Below are 18,043 nucleotides of genomic sequence, written 5' to 3'. Positions count from 1 at the left end.
AAATGCTGCTAGCAGTGGGCTGCTGGCAATCTCTGTATTAATTTTTGGGGAAGGGCTTCAAATATAAGCCCTTCCCTGAAAACCATCCATAAAAAGTGTAAAAATATATATATATATATATATATATTACACTCACCTTTTTGCAGCTGCCAGGGCTCAGCTGCGTCCAGCCGACTCTTCTCCTAAACTGCTTTCAGTAGTATTCAGCAAGCGGGGATTTAAAATCCCCGCCTGCTGAATGGGCTGCCTCTAATTGGCTGAGCATTGTGACCAATTAGAGGCAGCTCTCACCTATTGACTGACAGCTGAGAGCTGCCTCTGATTGGTTCCAGCACTCAGCCAATCAGAGGCAGCACTCACTTACCCATTCATGAATTCGGGAAAGGACCGGCGGCCATCTTAGGGAGTTGATAAACCCCAGGAGTCGTCAATGTCTTCAGGCAGCATAATGAAAATACATCTGGCCTTGAAGAGTTATTAAATGTATCAGCATTATGAGAGGAAAGGAATATCCCCATTAAATGTATATGTATGTTTACTGTGAGATACGGAACTCTGTGTCTCTGTTGGGCCCCTTACTAGCCACAACACGCAAGGCCCCCTATACTTTAGGACCACTCACCCCACTCTTCTGCAGGCACAGATGCAGTCTCTGTGCCACAGTTGGCAATGTCCAGATGGTAGCTGTGACTGGCACTGCCCGTCTGTAACTGCTGGTCTGGCGAAGCAGGTCACAGTGCTGGGGCTTATATCCAGGTAGCAGGGCAGTGGAAGATGAGGGCTCGGTTGAGGAGCCATAGGTGGAGAGGGTCAAAGAGTGTTAGTGAGCAGCAGAGACTGCACAGTGGCCATAGATGAGTGGCTGGGTACATGGGCCAAGGAGAGGACTCATCTGAGGCAGCAGGTGGCAGATGTAGGACAAACTACAAGCCTCCAATTCAGCTCTGCAGTACAGGTGGCTGGAAAGATCTGCACAAGTTACTTGGCCCCCAGCACCCAGGGTGGACAGGGAAACCAGGAAGACCATAGGCCTCACTGGTAAGAAGTCTGCAATAGGCTAATGCATCGGGGCCCGGCAATAAGGTGGTCCCCTTCGTTTGTGAAGGGCAAGGTAGCAGGTAGAAAACCCCTAGCTGCAGTCTAATAGAAAGATTACACCAGGATTTGAGGTTTTCCAAAGGAGCTTCCCAGCCATGCATCTGTCCAGAACAGAGGTCCGTTGGATAACAGCGATCACATGACCGGGGACCGCTCACCGCGGCCTTCGGTCACTGCTCCAGGCTCTTGGCTACCTTTAGTAGCGAAGATCAAGGAAATTTTAAATTTCCCGAACCCTTCCCAGCTTCTGCGCTTGCGTCCGCCATTTGGCCGACGTGTGCATGCGCCAAAGTTGGGTAAAAGGTCAATTGATAAAGATCCCATCTGAGGAAATTGCCGGAGGCCTTAGGACTCCAGCACACGGGTGGGTTGGACCCCACATGCGGGATTACCATAGCAGAGTTCGACCCAGAGCCCCCAGAGTACCTGTCTAGTGTCTTATGCACATGCTGTGGATATTCTAGCCATGGGGGAAAAGGTGACACGTATCCCGCGATACCGCCGCAGTGCTCACTGCGGTAGTGCTGTAGGATGGACGGCTTACATAGACTTTAATGGAAGCCAGCTGTGCGTATCCCGCACAAAATCGCAGTAGACAGCAATTTTGCAGCTCATAGAGAATAAATTGCAATCGATTTCTGGTCATGGAGATGGAATGGCGTTTGGCCATCGAATACTATAGCCTGGATTTGTTGCGGAGCCTGGAGGTGGACGACCACTGCACACTGCGCAATGCAAAAATGCAGGCTGTCTTAGGCAAGTAATTTCACCTCCCCTCATGGTAGCCGGGAGCAGAGGGATTTTTAAATTTTCTAAGGCGCGAGCCCTTCTGTGCATGCGCAGAAGGCGACGTGAGGTCCTAGAAGGACTATATCGCCAGGGGACATTGTGAAGGATGGGGGTAAGTATTTCCCATCCATGAGGGGAGGTGAAACTTTAACTTTTTAAAGTTTAATGGCAATCATGGGCCTGAGGACCAGTCACCACGGTCCCCGGTGACATCTCCTGTCTCCCGGCTATCTACAGGAAGTTTTAAACCTTCTGGGTGATCTGGGCTTCTGCGCATGAGCCACAATTTTCCCTTGGTGCACATGCACAGAAGATGGCAAAGGGCCCGTTCCAGCACAGAACATCGCCAGGCATCATGGAGGACCTGGGTGAGAAGTTTCAGCCCTCCCCTTGTGGATGCGATCCGTGAGGGGAGCTGAAACTCTATCTTTTTTGCAATCTTTATTTACTTTAATGCGATCGGTGCTATCCACTGGATAGCGCCAATTGCATTGCGGGGTGGCAGGGGTAGCATGGAGCTGTCACATCCAGAGCCTGCAGGGCTTTAATCCTCAGGGGATGCATATTTTTACATCCTCTAGGATTAAAGCCCATTTAGGCAGGATGTAAAAAGGCAATGGGGTCGTCACTAAGGGGTTAAGATATGGTTCTATGGTGAATAAATCACATGTGTTCGAAACCACCTGCAATGGCCAATAGCTGGAAGATTTTGCTGGTAAAAAGGCAAGATTATTGGCAAAATCTAAGAGCTTTGGCCATGGCAGGTTGGTGGCGAGTCGGCTGTATGTGGTTTATACAGAGTTGGACTCTACTCTCTTGCATATTGTGAGTCTCGTCTTAGATTTCTTCTACACTGTGAGGGTTAAGTGTATAACTATGTAAGATATAGAAGGCTCCCACTTGCTGTAGAGTTGGCATTTGGAATAAATCTGCCTCATTGCCCGGAGTAAGATAATGTTCTCCCCTTCATATATCCAGATCAGTACTCTTCTCTACAATGTCAGAGAGTCCGAGAGATTCATATTCCATAATCTGTGTTCACTAGAACAGTGTTCCCCAACTCCAGTCCTCAGGCACCACTAACAGGTCATGTTTTCAGGATTTCCTGAGTATAGAACAGGTGATGTAATTATTGTCAGTCCTCAGACATTGCTACAGGTGTTCTTACCATAGGATATCCTGAAAACATGACCTGTTGGTGGTCCCCGAGGACTGGAGTTGGGGACCCCTGCACTAGAGAAGAAAACCCTGTGTGGGAAGATATGGCTAATATATGAGACAGTGTATTAAAATGTATGTTTAGAGCAGATCCCCCCTTTACATTACATACAATGAAGCAAGAACACTCCTTAGGTGAATGCATTTATTTCATAGGTAATGGCGGTTTGTTTCTTCAGTTTAGGTTTTCCGTCGGGTGATGTGATCATAGATAACAGCCTGGGTGTAGACATCAGTCTGGATAGGATTACGAGTTGAGTTATCTCCTGGGGAGGCCTAAAATATAGAATTAAATGTATTCAATGACCACTGTATTTGTATCATTAGGCTGTATTCTGATAGTTGTGTTCGTGGACTAATACAGTCTGAATGCAGTTTTACAGAAACTATGGCAAATGTTTTCTCTTTACTGCCAACATATAGTCAAATGAATAAGGCCGGCTGCACACGGGCGGGTTAGCATTGCGGGATCCGGAGCGGGCGTCCACCTCTGGATTCCACAGCAAATACCGGCCAAAGACATGCTATGTCCACGAGCAGAAATCAATCCTATTCCAACTTGGATTCCACATGGACGTCTTCCATTGAAATCAATGGAAGTCGTCCAATCCGTGGCCCTTCCACAATTACATTGTGGAAGTGTTGCCTATTCTGCATCATCGCATTGTGACGACATGTCATTTTCTGTACTGCGCATGTGCGATGGCGCACCAGCCAGCACATCTGCAATACAGAAAAGACAACTGCGAGCAGGTACAAAGCGTCACCAGCTGGGCACAGGGTCGGACGGATTCTGCTGCGGAATCCCGCATGCAATATTCAGCCCGGCCATGCGCATTCGGCCTAACAAATACAAATATACAAATTAAGTACAAAAATTTCTTCAAGAGTCTAAATCTGGCAATCAGAATGAATCCCTGCACCAATACCCCATCTTCAGTACTCTCGTGATTATAACTTGTAATATTGTTACACTGAAGTAAAGCATCCAGGACCCCTTTGAATTGTTTTCATAATTGCACTGCTCTTACAGTAAAGAACCCATCTATGTTGGTGTAGCAACCATCTAGACATTGAGGATGCCCCTTTGTAATGGATATTTCCAGGTATAGATTGATCATAAAAGAGATCTGTATATTGACGTCTGATATAAGAAGCAATGTTACTGTGTTGGGGCACAAAGAGGGCACTATGACTGTGTGGAGGAACAAAGGATGGTACTATTACTCCGTGGAGACCTCAGATGAGCAATATTACTGTGTGTGGCCTAAAGAGGGCACTATCACTGTTTGTAGGGCACTATTACTTTGTGGGGCACAAAAGGGAGAATCATTACTGTGTTAGACACCAAGATAAAGATTATAAATGTCTGGGGCTCTATTACATCTGTAGCACCATGGAAGTGCTATAGCAAGTTTTTGGTGGGATTGGAAGCGGTGCAGTTTTGCTGGAAAAGTAAGAAAACAGAAATGTCTGTGCATTATATTGTGCACAGATGAGATATGGCTAAAAGAAGTCTTCATGATGGCATGGGCTGGATTGAGAAGAAAAGTCAAGGTGAAAGACTCTTTGACTATGCTGGGGTCCATGGGACTACATTGAGGCTTACAGGACTCTAGTTATGCCCCTGGAGACCACATGTTTGCTGATCTTGGGGTTTATAGCAAGTATGCCTTTTTGTATCATTTTCTTCTGGAGACATAGTAACATAGTAACATAGTTCGTAAGGCTGAATGAAGACAATGTCCATCTAGTCCAGCCTGTCTAGCCTCCTGTGTTGATCCAGAGGAAGGCAAAAAAAACCAAGAGCAGAAGCCAATTAGCCCTTTTTGGGGAAAAAAATCCTTTCCAACTCCCTAATGGCAATCAGACTGTTCCCTGGATCAACCCCTAATAATTCCTACCTGCCTGTATACCCGGATTAACAATTAACCTAAGATTTATATCCTGTAATATCCTTCCCCTCCAGAAAGACATGAAGTCCCCTTTTAAACTCCTCTATGGATTTTGCCATCACCACTTCCTCAGGCAGAGAGTTCCACAGTCTAACTGCTCTTACAGTAAAGAACCCCTTTCTATGTTGGTGATGAAACCTGCTTTCTTCTAGACGTAGCGGATGCCTTCTTGTTACCGTCACAGTCCTGGATATAAACAGATCATGGGAGAGATCCCTGTATTATCCCCTCATGTATTTATACATAGTTATTTGATCACCCCATAGCCATCTTTTTTCTAGAGTAAATAATACCAATTTTGATGCCTCTCTGGGTATTCCAGTCCCATCATTCCATGTATTAGTTTAGTTGCCCTTCTTTGAACCCCCTCCAGCACTGTAACATCTTTCCTGAGCACCGGTGACCAGAACTGTACGCAGTATTCCATATGAGGCCTGACAAGTGCCTTATATAATGGGAGGATAATGTTCTCGTCCCTCGCCCCTACACCTCTTTTAATGCACCCCAAGACTTTATTAGCTTTTGTAGCAGCTGACTGGCATTGGTTGCTCCAGTTAAATCTACAATCCACTAGTACCCCCAGGTCTTTTTCCATATCACTTTTCCCTAGCAGTACCCCATTTAGTGTATATTGGTGACATCCGTTTCTCCTGCCCATGTGTGTAACCTTACATTTATCAACATTGAACTTCATTTGCCATTTTTCTGCCCAAGCCCCCAGCTTATCTCGGTCCGTTTGTAGCCGCACATTGTCCTCCGTTGTATTAATTACCTTGTGTAATTTTGTGTCATCTGCAAATATTGATATTTTGCTGTGCAGCCCCTCTATCAGGTCATTGATAAATATATTGAACAGAATGGGGCCCAATACTGAACCTTGTGGCACTGGGCTAGCGACTATGGTCCAATCAGAGTACGAACCATTTATTACCACCCTCTGCTTTCTATCTCTGAGCCAGTTCTTTACCCAATTACACACGTTTTCACCCAATCCGAGCTGTCTCATTTTGTATATTAGCCTATTATGAGGCACGGTGGAATCTAAAATGTGGTTGACCAATTTCTAATTCCCACTAATGTAACCTATAGCTGAAAAGTCCTTTTAGTGATGATTGTGATTGGTGGTGATTGTACAGAGGTAGGAAGTGTTAATTTGACATTTGATGCACTATGATAACGTAACTCCAATGTCAATGATTGCTACATCTGCAGACACTACACATTTGAAAGTCAATTATGGAAATAATACTGTCCTAACTAGCTAACCCCCCAAAATAGTGAAACCCAGAGAAAACCAAGGATCCTTCCAGCCTGCCCGCCTCCATTCACAGTAAGAGGCCGTCATTCATAAGTGATAGCTGCCTGTTTACACGGACCAATACATTGCATCGTTTTCTGCATGCAACAAGAAGTGAAAGACTTCCGTCGGTGCGTGCCATTACACAGAACAATCACTTGGATTCTCGCTGGATCATGGGAATCTGAACGATATCGTTCCGTGTAGAAGCCCTTCAGAATGTAATGAACGTCACATTAGATGTCCTTCAATGAAATGATTGGAAGTATTAAATCATTCAGCTGCACTAATGATGTCCCTCATACACTTACAGCCTGTGTGTAAACTATCTGTATATACAAAGACTATTAGAGACTCTCAGCTGGAAAGTGAAGCAAAGCCCAGATGTGACGGACAGAATTAATGGCACTTGCTTTGTTAACATATCTGCCTCCATTATTTTCATTTGCCCATGTTTGCAGCTGGGAAATCGGAATAAACAGATCTGGGAGTATAGATCCTCGGTCATGAAGGCAATGCTGGTTGCGCCCTGTCACATAGTAGCTAAATGTACAGCAAGGAAACTGTTACAATTACTGAAGAATAAGAGAATATTGTATCGGATTTCTGGGTTTAATATGAAAACAAGTAAGATCTTGTAACAATTTTAATATCCAGTGTTTGCACTAGTACAAAGCTTCCTCATATAAATATTGACACTGGGATAGTAAATAAGACATCTGAATGTATCCTTGTAGAACGATGCAATCCAGCTCAGCACAGGAAGCAGCTGCAGTTTAGTAAACATGATTAATAATATTAATAATGTCTGCACATCTAAACCCACCAGGATATATGTACGTAATAACTGCTTATTATATCCTAATAGCGTACAGCTCCTCTCCCTCTTCACACTAATATACAATGCTTAACATGTACCCATACTTCGAGGTGACTTTTCACAACAAGTGGCCATAAGGAAATAAGGAAGATGGTACTATACCTCTTCAGCGCCACCCATTGGATGGCAGCATTCCTGCAAATCAATGTTGGACATCTTCCCTAGGCTTCTTTCACAAGAGTGCATATTGACCGTCCGTTTTTACGGCCGGACGAAATACGCTACGTTGTTAGTGAAAATTTTGGTAAACGGGTGCACAAATTAAACGTTTGTGCGCCCCTTCATATGGCCTGGTTAGGCCATCGCCCACTTCCCCTCCCTCCCCATCGCAGCCTCACCTCTCTTCCTCCCCAGCTCGTTCTGTGCAATTGGAGGGGTTGCCAGTCTGCCTCACTTCCTCCGATTGATGGCTTTAGAAAAGGAACGGGGAGAGGCCAGACGCTTAGCTCCGCCCGACCCTTGTCCATAGAATCAATAGGAGGAGGCGAGGCAGACCGACACTTAGCTCCGCCCCTGCCCTGCCCCCTCCCATTGCACAGAACGAGTGGGGAGGAAGAGAGGTGAGGCTGCACAGGGGTGGTGATGGGGGGGGGGGTAGGGGGAGAACAGAGGGAGGGAGTTTAGCAGCCAGCTGCTAAACTCCCTCCCACCTACGGCTGCTGCCATGGGCTGTGTGTTCCAGGACTATGTTTTGTGCTCGACGTAAAAACGCCTGGTGCTATATTGGCTTGGCCGGGCGTTTTTACGTCTTACAAATATGCCCATGTGATCTGATGCATTGGAATCCAATGCATTAGATTGCAGTGCATATCGTCCGGCCATGAAAACGGCCGGCCGATATACGCTCATGTGAAAGAAGCCTTATTTGCATATATTTCCCAGAGGAGCATGCATGGCCTTATAAGTCTCCTCACTCACCTCCTAGGTGTCTCCTAAAACACCTTCTATATGCTCTCCTTAAGGAGAGATGATACGCCTCCCGACCTCTGTACATAAGGAATTGCACTATTTCTGGCCATTATGTGGCATGCTCTTGTATTTTTCATCAGTTTTCCCCTCTGCAGGCTCTATCTCTAATCTTCATTCTTCCCTGAACTGGTCGACGGAGACTGCTGCCATAAAGTCGGAGAAAACAGCAGATTTTGCTCCCTAACTCTCAGGAGCACAGACAGAGGAATAATATTATTGGAGAGGACAGTATACAGCAGTACCGCTCAGTGTAGATGTGATTTCAGTAGCTGTAACACAGTGAATCACTTTCTATTCACTGCAGCACATCTGTGTGAATCTCTCTCATTTCTCATTTCTCTCTCTCATCCTTCCACTTCTTCTCTCTGTAGATTTCTATGGGCAGCCTAAGTCCCCACCCTCCTTCACGTTCTGTGTTCCATCTTGTTATCTCTGTTACTAGAGATGAACGCCACATGTCAAAAGGCAGTAAACAGCAAATTTGAAAGAAGGGAGACGCCTTGTAGCTAGCACTTCAGATGGATTATTCAGCAAACAAATGCCATTTTAGACAAATAGTGATTTGCACTTTGGCCAGTTATCCCATTAATTATACTAACCCCTTAGTGATGGCCAATACACCTTTTTACTTACCTTACTAATGGACTTTAAACCTTTTTAAGTTGGTGACTGGGCGGACTACTGACAGCCAGGTTCCTGCTCTAAGGGTGACTTCAGACGAACACGTGTCTATTACAAGCAATGCATGGTGTGTTCACATGTCCATGTTTTACAGGTGCGTGCCTGCAAAGATAGGACATGCGTGCACAATAGGGAATGCACGCATTGTCTTCAATGGAGCCATGGCTGCTGCCGGCGGCTCCATTGAAGACAATGGTCTGCCGGCACCCGGTAATTGTTTTTCAGTGAAGGGATTTAAATATAAGCCCTTCCCTGAAAAACAAGAATTTTAGTGTAAAAAAAATAAATAAAAACTTACCTGTCCGCCGCTGCCGTGTCCCCGTGGGGATGAAGAACACACCTGCCGCATGCGGCAGATGTTTTCTTCACCCCTACGGGGAATAAAGAATTCCCTGCTGCAACTGTCACATCTGTGACAGATGCAGCAAAGGAATTCTTCATCCCTGCAGGGAATAAAGAATTCCCTACCACAGCTGTCACAGATGTCACAGAAAAAATGGTGACAAAAATAAAAAAAATCTATACTCTCCTTTCTTCAATCCAGCCAATCAGAGGCAGCCCATTCAGCAGGCGGGGATTTTAAATCCCCGTCTGCTAAATACTCCTCACAGCAGTGCAGGAGAAGAGTCGGCTGGACGTGGCTGAGCCCCCATAGCTGAAGAAAGGTGAGTATAGATTTTTATTTTTTTTTTATCACGATTTTTTTCTTGTTTTTCAGGGACGGGCTTATATTTAAAGCCCTTCCCTGAAAAACAATTACTGGCAGCTGGATCCAGTACCGCAGCTGTCATCTGTGACAGCTATGGTAGGGAATTCTTTATTCCCCGCAGGGATAAATTCCTCTGCTGCATCTGTCACAGATGTGGCAGGTGCAGCAGCAGGGAATTCTTTTTCCATGCGGGGATGAAAGAAACATCTGCCGCATGTGGCAGATGTGTTCTTCATCCCCATGGGGACACGGCAGCGGTGGACAGGTACGTTTTTTTTTTTTTACACTAAAATTGTTGTCTTTCAGGGAAGGGCTTATAAGTAAAGCTCTTCCCTGAAAAACAATTCAGGGGTGCCGGCAGAGCATTGTCTTCAATGGCACCACTGGCAGCAGCTGCAGCTCCATTGAAAACAATGCACAGACCTGCATTCACGCGTGTTTTTGCATCTACATGGGTGCGCACTTATGTATGCACAAAAACGCAATCGTGTGAAGCTACTCTAACAGCCAGGAATGAAAAAAAATCCTGGCAGTTTAACCCCTTACATGGCACAATGCATAGCAACTGCAACATTTAAGCAGATGACAAGGAGAGGGGGATCTTTCTGTCACCCATCAGTACACTGCAGTGCAATTATAAGATACCAATGGTTACTATGGCAGCTGAAAACCTGACAAAGGCCTCCATGTCTACCATGTAACTCAGCCTATTAGGCCCCGCCTCCCACAGAGTCTAATATACTGCTGTCATAGGAATAGTAGACTGCACTATATGAGTAGTGCAGTGTATTATCCTAAAAATCTCAGTCAGATACTAAAAAATAGCATAATTAAAAGTTCAATAAAGTTTAATTCAAATATAAAAAACCAACACATAATAGGTATTACCGCGTTCATAACGACCCAATCAACAAGATGATTTCATTATTTATCTCACATAGTGAATGCTATAAAAATGTTTTAAAAAATGGCAAAATTGCTATTTTTCTTTTGTTTGCCTCCCAAATTTTTAGTTATAAGTTATATAACACATTATTTATATACCTCAGAGTGGTGCCATTAAAATATACAACTCATCCGAAAGAAGACAAGCCTTCATTTGGCTATGTCAATAAGTTATGGCTCTTGCAATGTGACAATGAAAATTGTTTTAGTCCTTAAGGCCGGGGTCAGACAAGCATGGTTTACACGCTGCTAAGCAATGTGTAAACCACGCTGCTGTCATCCTGAAAAACATTGCCTGACTGAGCTGTCTCTAGCTCCATTGAGCAGTCCAGTCACACATCCATGGTGCCGACTGCATGCTTACATGGCTTCCATAGGAGCCTATGGAAAGCACCCTACACCGCTGAGCATCACGGAGCTGACAGGCAAGTCGGCACTCTCTGTCCGCTCTTTTTAGAAGCGCAGATCCTGCACTTCTAAAAATGGTCTGTGTGAGCACTTCCATAACAACCTATTGGTTGTGATATCATGGTGCTTGGTCCTGGGCTTAAATCCTGGCCAATGGTAAAAATATGGCGTGGGATTAAAATTTTGCAATCAAATTTGGATTCAAGGTTTTCTAGAGGGCTTTCTCTTTCTGCCATTATACAGTGGTGCCATCTGCTGGCTAGAGCCAGTACTGCGGTATGGGGCCTGCTGGAGAGGCCCCTGACAGCAGAGCAGCCAGTAATATACAGTAAGAATACCCTGCCGGACAGAAGCTGTACAGCCTTCAATCAGAATGTCTTCAGACATCAGACAGTGGATTGGAAAGGGTTAAAGCTCACAGACAAGGACACAGATGAGAAGGCAGAAGCTGTTTTTAACCACTTCTCCCTTCTTTCTTGCAGGCTACATACTGCTCAATGAGCTATGTAGTGATTAGAGAAAGCGGAAATGTCCCTTCTGCTATTAGACCTGGTGATCATGTGACCACTGGGTGCCCCCCTGCCGTGACAAAGCTGCAGGGTCCTAGCAGGCACAGATCAGCTACTACTGTCACTACGGATGCCTCAGTATGGAAAAGTATGAAATAAAACAAAGACAATGTGGGGGACACAGATATTAGAAAAATAGTTATAAAAATTAATAAAAAAAACTGAATAAAATAAAATAATGAATGAAAAATATTTATATATGTATCTATGTAAGAAAATGACCCTCCGCCGACGCCAACCTAAACCGTCCCTGCTGAGAACGGATGCTCCATAACAAGAAGAAGAGAATCTGTCCGTCTGGAGGTGAGGTGACCCAGGGGAGTGGAGAAGATGCGGTAAGAAGGCTGCCTGGGGAGGAATAGGTAAGTAGTAGGGATGAGAGAGTATACTCGCTAAGGCACTACTCGCTCGAGTAATGTGCCTTAGCCGAGTATCTCCCCGCTCGTCCCTAAAGATTCGGGGGCCGGCGCGGGGCGGGGAGCTGCGGGGGAGAGCGGGGGGGGAACGGAGGTAAGATCTCTCTCTGCCTCTCTCCCGCCCGCTCTCCCCTGCTCCCCACCGCAACTCACCTGTCAGCTGCGGCGGTCCCCGAATCTTCAGGGACGAGCAGGGAGATACTCGGCTAAGGCACATTACTCGAGCGAGTAGTGCCTTAGCGAGTATACTCGCTCATCCCTAGTGAGTAGTGATTTTTTTTTTATGACTAAACCCCATTTAAGGAGTTCATTTATCAGTATCATTAGACAAAAGAACATCAGGCAGCCCATAACGAGGTCAGACCCCCTGCATATGTTAGAAGAGACATGTTATTCATGCTGTGACTTTTGAATGCATTCACTAAACTAGAGCGACTGCACCAAATCTATATATATTGCCCTGCCAATTGTTTGGCCAGCGGTAGACCCCTCGTAGACCTCCACTGGTTGGATGTCAAGTTGGGCTCTGCTACATCTGCATGATTACAGTGTATCTGCAGAACGTCCAGATACCCGCTGTAAACTCATTTTGCTTCCATGTATGACCTTGGCTTAATAAGAAGTGGCATCCCCTCCACTATCTTATTAAGTTTTCATATCCTTTGATGTAGCGAGACGCTTTTATTAGGTAACTGTTGAACAAACTTTGCTACAATTTAATAAAGAATGGAATTCATTATATGAACATTTATCAACCCGCCAGTCAGAAGAATAAATAAACAGAAGATTAATCATCCTTCCAGGAGGAAGAAAACAAGTGAATGGGTTTACCTACAGATAGTTCATGGATGGAGCCTCCAGGAGATCCTCTGTTCTTCCATCTGACATTGGAGAAAACTGCTAAGCCAGCGGTGCCTGCCCCCCCGCACTGCGCTCTGAGGCAACAGTCTCCGTGTTTGTGCGACAGATGGCGTATATACTTATCGTTAGTAAGGGCGCCTTCACACCAGTGTAAGCACGTTTGTGCGCACCTCAGTGTTGGGAATGAACAATGCTTTTTTTACGTACCAGCGTACCTTACTGCACTTTTTCAGGCGGCGGCAAACAAGGGGCAACTGCACCACATGGGCAAAAGTATGTGGACTTCCCAAAACCATGGATGTTAATATGGAGTTGGTTCCCTTTTTGTAATTATAAAGGGGGTCTCACTCACACAAACGGATTTTAATTGCGGATTCCGTGATCGCTGCGTAGAAGGCATGGATTTTCGAATTTTTCATCACACTTGCGGGTAATAATTGCGCATTCCATGAGCAGAAGAAAAATCGTAGCATGCTCTATTTTAATGAGGATTCAGCGCGGACAGCCTCAATAGACGTCTATGGATGGGAGCCATCCGCAGCCCATGCACAATTAACATTGCGTATTAGCAGCGGAAAAGCCAGCAACTTCATAGGAAATTAGATAGAAAAGCCGGAATGCCGGCTGGAGGGGAGAGAGATCATTCTTCTGCAAGGACCGTATGATGTGCGTATGTGACCTTCCACAATCATTCGCAATCATTTTTCACGGATCATCGCATTCAGAATCCGGCCCATCCGGACTAACAACTTCCACTCTTCTGGAAAGGCTTTACACAAGACTTTGAATTGTGTTTATCCGAATTTGTGCCCATTTAGCCAATGGGGCATTTGTGAGCTAAGGCATTAATACTGGAAGAAAACGACTGACTCTCAATCAGCGTCCCAGTACATCTGCAAGGCGTTCGATGGGATTGACATCTGGCAGGCACAAGCCTCTTCTCGTCATTCTGGGTAAATCCATAAGGGCTCATATTTTGGACCCTCTGCTGTCCATGGAATTTAAGACTAGTCTGCAAGTCCTATTCCAGTCTGTCTTCATGAGCCAGAATAGGAGATGCAATGTGCAGTGTCCATGGATATAGAACATAGACAAGTGTGTAGTGGGATCCGATGCCAGCTGTACCCAGGTTTCTGGGGTGTGATACGCATACGGCTATGTGAATCCAATTTTAGTCTACAGAAGAGGTTTGAAATTTTAAAAAAAGTCTGACTTTTTAATTTTCGTAAACCGCGTCCTTCTTGTCCGTTGTCTGGTATTGACAATCACTAGCTGCAATGCTAGATAGCGCCCATAGTCAAGAATGGCGCTTTCTATTGATAATCATCATCTTTTGTGCCGTGCCCAAATGAAACAATGTTGCGATGGTCAGAGCGGAAGTCACGGCGCCGACCCCCGTGTAGTGGCTGGCGCATTGAAATCAACGCGAGCCGTGCCTGCAGGTACAAGCGCCAGACACCTACACAGAGGTTGGTACAGAGGCTTCTGCTCCAACCTGTTTTTACGGAGCTGACAACATGCGTGCAACACATTAGTGCCATGAATGATGCGCTTTGGCGCATATTACTGTACTTTTTGTGCTCGCAGATGTAGTTCACATGGGTGAAGAATTTTAAAGGCTATTTAGCGCACTAAGTGCCAGATATGTTCTTTTACCTGCAAAATTGCGTGGTGTATTGCGCATTTGTGTGCGTATTGAGTGCACATTTGCACCCCTCCCATAGACTTCTACGGGAAATGCACACAATAATGGATCACACTGCTTTTTTTTTGGCACACGCAGAAAAAAGTAATTAGAGTGAACCCATTGAAATCAATGGGTTCTGTTTTCTGCATAGTGCGTGCACAAATACGCTCGTGCGAAGGGGACCTTGGAGTATAATAATTCAGACTACTGCAGCTGTAATATAAGATGAGTGACAAAATGGGAACGGGTCACATATGCCTGGCAGAATGGGGGATTTGGGAAAAAGTCTGGAAAAAGTTTGTAGAAAAGTTCGGTCTTGTTTTAACATGCAGTCCGATAGACACATCATTAGGAAGGTTTAAAGGAACCCAAACTATTTTATTTGGGATAATGTCTTCAGTGGAAGGAAGGAGAAGGGACAGATCTAAGTTCCTTAAGGACATTTATCACTAGAACTATTGTATAGTGTTAGAAAAAGTCTGCACCTGCCATTTATTTGCTTTTATAGCGAACCACTTGATACTTCTGTCCATTTAAAGGGAACACAAAAGGGAAATCCTATGATGGATTCTCCTTAACGCAACCTAAGATACCAGCGGATGCCGATTATATGTGACTGCGCCATGAAGAGTGAAGACCCACAGATCCTTAAATGTATAAACACACAAAGGAGGGACAATATTAGTCCTCTCTTTCCTAAGTGATACCACTTGTGAAGCCATGAAACACAGGCAGTAAAAACAGTCCGGGATCCGTAAAACATATGGTAATGCGAGGAGAGAAGTGAAAATTGCCGCTTTGCTCGGTGTAAAATATTTACCTTAGGATCCACGTTCAGGATTTTCCTGTCCCGCTTATTTTTAAATAGTAATCCAGATGAATTTTCTGCAATCACTTGGTAATTTGGACTCGCATTTGAAGTTGAAACATGGGTCTCCCAGTTGTAGAAACTACAAAAATGACAAAAAACAGAAAGGTAAAGTGAGACCCTGTAGAAGTGTGACTGGGTACTCATTTTACTGACCTTGGAAGTATGGAACGCTGAGTCAACATTGAGCCGGCTACCTGAACCATGAGGGGATTGAATTCGCAACCTTCAGGTCGTGAGCGAGAGCTTAGGACTGCATTTCTGCTGCTTTACCATTCTGTGCCACATGAGGCTTCGTTAGCATAGATACCAATATGATTTATTACCAGTTACATTTTGGATTCCCCTTTCTGGCACCCTCTAATGCACTTTAGGGCCTCTTTCACATGGGCAACTCAATATCGCCATGGAAAATCACAGCCATTCAATGAATGGCTATGATTGGTTCATCGAGCGCTGGCTCTGATTGGCTGAGTCGCAGCACTGAAGAACCAATCAGAGGTAGTGCTTCCTGGAGGGGGTGATTTTCAAATCCCTGACTAAGAGATGCCTGAAGATTACTGCCGGGGACCTGCCGAGAAGATGCGGCGGAGCTGACAGTGCTTCTTAGGTGATGTATTTCTTTTTTTCTGCAGCTAGGGCTTTTTTTATGGCTTTTACAGTAGGATTTCCCACTGTAAAAGTTGCATCACACGAAAACCGCATTTTTTGCGCTGACCAATCACAGTTCAGGGTAAACACTGCCAACAATGGCATGATGAGCGATCATTTATTCTCTCATTGTTCCCTTTATGAGGGCATAAAAGTCTGCCAATATAATGGGTCCATACCAGTTCAATCTTAATGGAAGCAGGTGGCCAGAATATCTCCGCACGCTCCACCTCCATTCACCGAGTGATCGTCGCTCCTGTGTGAATGCACAGGAATAATAGTCCTTTGAATGACCGTCGGGCGCTTAAGCACTGGCCAGTCATATGTAAAGGCATCCTGAGCCTAATAATAGGCGACACTTCCTGTTCTGTAGAGGAAACTTTTCATCAGACTCCTCATCATCATCACAGGAAGGACCACAATGAACGATGACACCCATATATAGATAAGACAGGATCCACCATTCACAATAGGTGATGATCAGAGATTCTCTCCTTCCATCTGTGCACAATGACCTCGGCACAGGTCACAGAATGTATATGAAACATCCTCTCATATAAGTCAATGGTTCCCCTTCTGTCCATTAGGGGTCATTCCCTGCCAAATCATGACAAAAAAATGAACTTTTACAACCCAACCGTCTAAGATTTTCCTAAAATTTGGGAGGACGGTAGAGGGCCTGAATTGACTTGCAGATGTGAAATTTTAGCTCTCAGTGATACACGGTATTCATACAGCAGAATTTCAAACACAGGGGAAAAAATGGGAAATTTATGCTTACCGGGTCAACAAAAAAAATTATAACTCTGCTTCTAATTACAGTAGGGCTTTCATCTTGGGCTTGTTTTAAAGCTTATGGAGCACACTTTTCATAAAAATGTTTTGTAATAAAATGTTATATTCTTCATGATATAAACTTTGACACTGAATATCTAAAAAAGTGTGTGTTCATTTTTTGGGTGGAATCAAGTATGTAATACGGGTAAACACAAACTCTCCTTGGTGTAAGTTTCATTTTGGGAAGGCTTTGGGAATAAGAGTTTAAAAAATATTAAAGTGGTTGTCCTAACACTTAAAATTGCTTCACAACTTCTGTGTCCTTCCCAATTCTTGCTGACCAGGACATGTGACTGCTGCAGCCAATCACTGGATGTAGAGGGTCACTGCCATGGCCAGTCATTCTGATTTTAGTCATTCACTGGCATAATGCCCAAGCCATAATTCATCAATTTGCCATTTACTATAGAGATAAACTCAAGGAAAGCGTCATGTACAAACCTTGTAATTATTTTAGGATGTTGCACCCAATCCAATGCCTGTATATACAAAAGCATTCCATTTCTAAAATAAATGCTTAAACATGTATGTAAGATCTATTATTTCTCAGATAGGTGTGCAGATCAATACAAAAGCAGGGAAAAAAATTCAAACTTAGAACTCCACAAAGCTGACTTTGGGATTCCAGCTGAGTAGCACTTCTTTGCCACATCCCATGGTGAGAATTCATGTGGTGGACTTGGTGGAACTGCGAAGAGTCGAGCAACTAGGGTTTAAATTGTATTTATACTTAACTAATTATGACTCCAGAAGAAATAATTGAAAATGAGAATTTGTTAAACCAACAGCATGAAGAAGCCAGACAAGTACTTGGATCTCAACCATTTCACGCTTTCATACCTGGAACAAGGAATGGCTTCATAATGAAGAGGTTTTCTATGAGACAACCAGTGAAGTGCAGCAAACAAGTATTCCATATGAAGCATTATCTTTGGAAGTTATAAAAAGTTTTGACTTGCGTGTATGATGATGCTTGACGGTTAGGTTATGTCATGAATGTGATCTGTTTTCTACATCCCAATGGTCCATCCGTATCATATGTGACCCTTATTAGCAAGACATATCAAACATTCGAAGAGAACAAGTTGATCTAAGGTTGATCCATGTACTACAGATGGGGTAAGGTATTACAGATTGGGTAAGGGATGTACTACAGATGGGGTAAGGGATCAAAGGTTGTTCCCTCACTAAGGTTGGTCCATGTA

At 44.4% G+C, this 18,043-nt stretch overlaps 1 protein-coding gene across 1 annotated transcript in view; it reads right to left on the bottom strand.

The window, feature by feature from the left end:
• Window positions 1–3,236: 3,236 nt before the first annotated feature.
• The window catches only part of CFAP299 (cilia and flagella associated protein 299), a 446,034-nt gene continuing 431,227 nt past the window's right edge, over window positions 3,237–18,043 (bottom strand). Inside the window, exons 5-6 of the mRNA XM_066574916.1 lie at window positions 15,303–15,432; window positions 3,237–3,381 (exon numbers count right to left, since the gene is read on the bottom strand). Of these exons, the coding sequence (XP_066431013.1) occupies window positions 3,286–3,381; window positions 15,303–15,432 (226 nt within the window). The 3' untranslated portion in view covers window positions 3,237–3,285. The remainder of the gene's footprint in view (window positions 3,382–15,302; window positions 15,433–18,043) is intronic.

Source organism: Eleutherodactylus coqui, chromosome 7 (genome assembly GCF_035609145.1).
Source record: "Eleutherodactylus coqui strain aEleCoq1 chromosome 7, aEleCoq1.hap1, whole genome shotgun sequence".
NCBI classification, from domain to species: domain Eukaryota; kingdom Metazoa; phylum Chordata; class Amphibia; order Anura; family Eleutherodactylidae; genus Eleutherodactylus; species Eleutherodactylus coqui.
Note: the sequence above shows the minus strand (reverse complement) of the source record. Positions and strands in the feature narration are given on the sequence as shown.